Genomic DNA, 2660 nt, shown 5'->3' on the forward strand with positions numbered 1-2660 from the left:
CAAAGTGATGGTAAGAGGCACCTGGGGCAGTGGTGCCCCTCCCCCTACCCTCACCTCCATCCCCTCCTTCCCTGTACCTTTTTAATGTTCCTGGTGCGAGCATCAACCAAAACCTGCTGCTCGTGACAGCATTGGCTCTTCCTCTCATGTCACTTCCTAGGCACAGCTCCAGGAAGTGATGTCAAAGGAAGAGCTGATGCTGATGCAAGCAACAGGTTAGGGGTGAGATGGGGCAGGGAAGAAGTAGGGGGTGGAAAGGAGGACAGGTTCCAGCGCCCCCACCAAGATGGCACCCAGAGCAAATCACTCCCCTGTCCCCTCTTACTATGCCACTGCATCCAAGTTAACTGTGGGTCCATCCAAAATACTTGGTCTGCCTATGCCACTGATATAGTTGCATATGCAGAGGGTTTGGAAAGGATTCTATGAGCCATGATCACTGAAACACAACAACCTCCCAAAATGATCACCAACCCCCCAATTACTTCATTATTTTCTACCACACCCCCAACTGTCCCCTAACAATTACCCCTGCCCCAATGATCCCCCACCACTCAAACTATACGCCAGGTAATCACAACCCCCAAATCCTCCTCATCTTCAATGGTCCCCAAGCCTACTTTCTTCAAGTATCCCTCTACTGCTATCTCTGCTCCCTAAACTACATCTACTCCATCTCCTAAATTACCCACATCTACCTACACTTTCCCCATCCACCAAAACTACACCACCCAACTCCCTATAAACAAAACTGGCCCCTCCCCATTCTTCTAAGTCATTCCCAGAGACAACACAGGTAGACATACACAAACAGATGGAGGGGTTGGAAGAAATTCCATCAATAATGATCTGCATGCTTTTCCTACTTGTTTAAAACTGGTATAGATGGAAATCACAGGAAATGTGTAGTCATTTTAACACTTCACCATCCAATCTAACAGCTCTGCTCTCTCTTCACAGTTATCTGATATGATGAATAGAAAGTACAGCATTTACATCCAATACCTCATCTGTGTGACTTTGATCCTTGTAATATGGCTTTCTGGCTTCCAAGTATATCAGGTTCCTAACCAAAGGTCCAAAACTAGACCAACTAAAACCCAAGTCCTCATCCTTACTTCTTGGAGATCAGGGTCTTCTTTTGTGGGTCAGCTCTTCAATCAGAATCCTGACGTGTTCTATCTGATGGAGCCCGCATGGCATGTATGGGCCCGGTTACCTGAGGAACCACCGAAGCTTCTGCATTTGCCTGTCCGGGACCTGATCAGATCCATCTTCCTGTGCGACGCATCTGCTTTTCCACCCTATATGTCCGAAAGCAAGTATATATCAGATATTTTCATGTGGCATGAGAGTCGTGCTCTCTGTTCCCCTCCTGCTTGCCCAAACTCCCCCCTCACAGAGTTCTACAACAGATTAGAGTGTTACAAAACATGTGGAAAAGTTCCGCTTGATAAAATGGAGGAGGCCTGCAGGGCTAACAGTCACGTGGTGGTGAAGACTGTTCGGTTCTTTGACTTGGAGGTTCTCTACCCACTCCTGAAAGACCCCTCACTGAACCTCAAGATAATTCATCTGGTAAGGGATCCTCGGGCTATCCTCTCCTCACGGCAGACATTCCCTTCTCTGTACCGTGACGACAATACAATCAGTAAAGCTCAGAATTCCAAATCCAACATCAGTGTGGTGATGGAAGAAATCTGCAAGGCCCAAGTACACATTTATAAACAGGCCTCAAATAATCCTCAACCCTTCTTGAAGAACCGGTATTTTATGGTGCGCTTTGAAGACCTTGTGAGGAACCCAGTGGATCATATCAGAGAATTGTATGATTATGCAGGGCTCACAATGAACCCCAAGCTCGAATCCTGGATTTACAATATCACCCACGATCTCATTCCTAAAGAGAAAAACTTCCTCCCTTATAGTGAGGACTCCATGAAGATTGCCCAAAAGTGGAGGGAGCAGCTACACTTCTCAAAAGTAAAGGAAGTGCAGGAACTCTGTCAACAAGAGATGGACGTGTTTGGTTATCGGCTCATTGAGTCTGAGAGGGAACAAAAGAATATGACATTAGACTTGCTGCTAGCCATACCAGATAAATTTGAGTGGATCCACTGAGATAACTATCTGGAACAATTAACCCATCCACTATTTCAAAGTATGGACTGATAAATGGGAAGGCCCATAGAGAGGCCAACTGAATATAACAGAACTTGAAAAGAAGGCACTTGCTTTTTTTGTTGTTGTTGTTGTTTATAAGTCCAAGTGTTCTTTCTCCCGTCCACATAATGGCCACAGTTGCCAGTTTTCTTTCCTTGGGAAGATTCAACCTTACTTGGCCAAAAGGTTGTGTTTCTCCTTCGATAAGCCCTTTCTAGAGTGTCCCTATGTCTACTGCCTGTGAACAAGAGAGACTGACTCTTCCTCAGTTCCACTCAAAACCTTTCTTAAAGGTTGCTATTTGGTTTTACTTTAGATTGGAGCTTACAAAGTTGGTCGCCATCTTATTCTTTTAAAGTATGATCCTGAGTCACTGCCCATTGCTATGGAATTGGCATTAGTCTCCAAGCTGAGCCAGCCTAGAGGGAGAGCAATACCAGCCTATCGTTCAGTAAATTTTATACAAGAGTATAATGTTCAATATGTGATTCCTTAAA

General features: G+C 45.2%; 1 protein-coding gene across 1 annotated transcript; it reads left to right on the forward strand.

Moving 5' to 3' along the window:
* The first annotated feature begins 972 nt into the window (after window positions 1-972).
* On the forward strand, window positions 973-2121 carry LOC117346317 (carbohydrate sulfotransferase 6-like). Its single transcript, XM_033915716.1, has one exon. It carries the CDS (start codon window positions 973-975, stop codon window positions 2119-2121), a length of 1149 nt encoding a protein of 382 aa, XP_033771607.1.
* The last annotated feature ends 539 nt before the right edge of the window (window positions 2122-2660 follow it).

This window comes from Geotrypetes seraphini, chromosome 12 (genome assembly GCF_902459505.1).
Source record: "Geotrypetes seraphini chromosome 12, aGeoSer1.1, whole genome shotgun sequence".
NCBI classification, from domain to species: domain Eukaryota; kingdom Metazoa; phylum Chordata; class Amphibia; order Gymnophiona; family Dermophiidae; genus Geotrypetes; species Geotrypetes seraphini.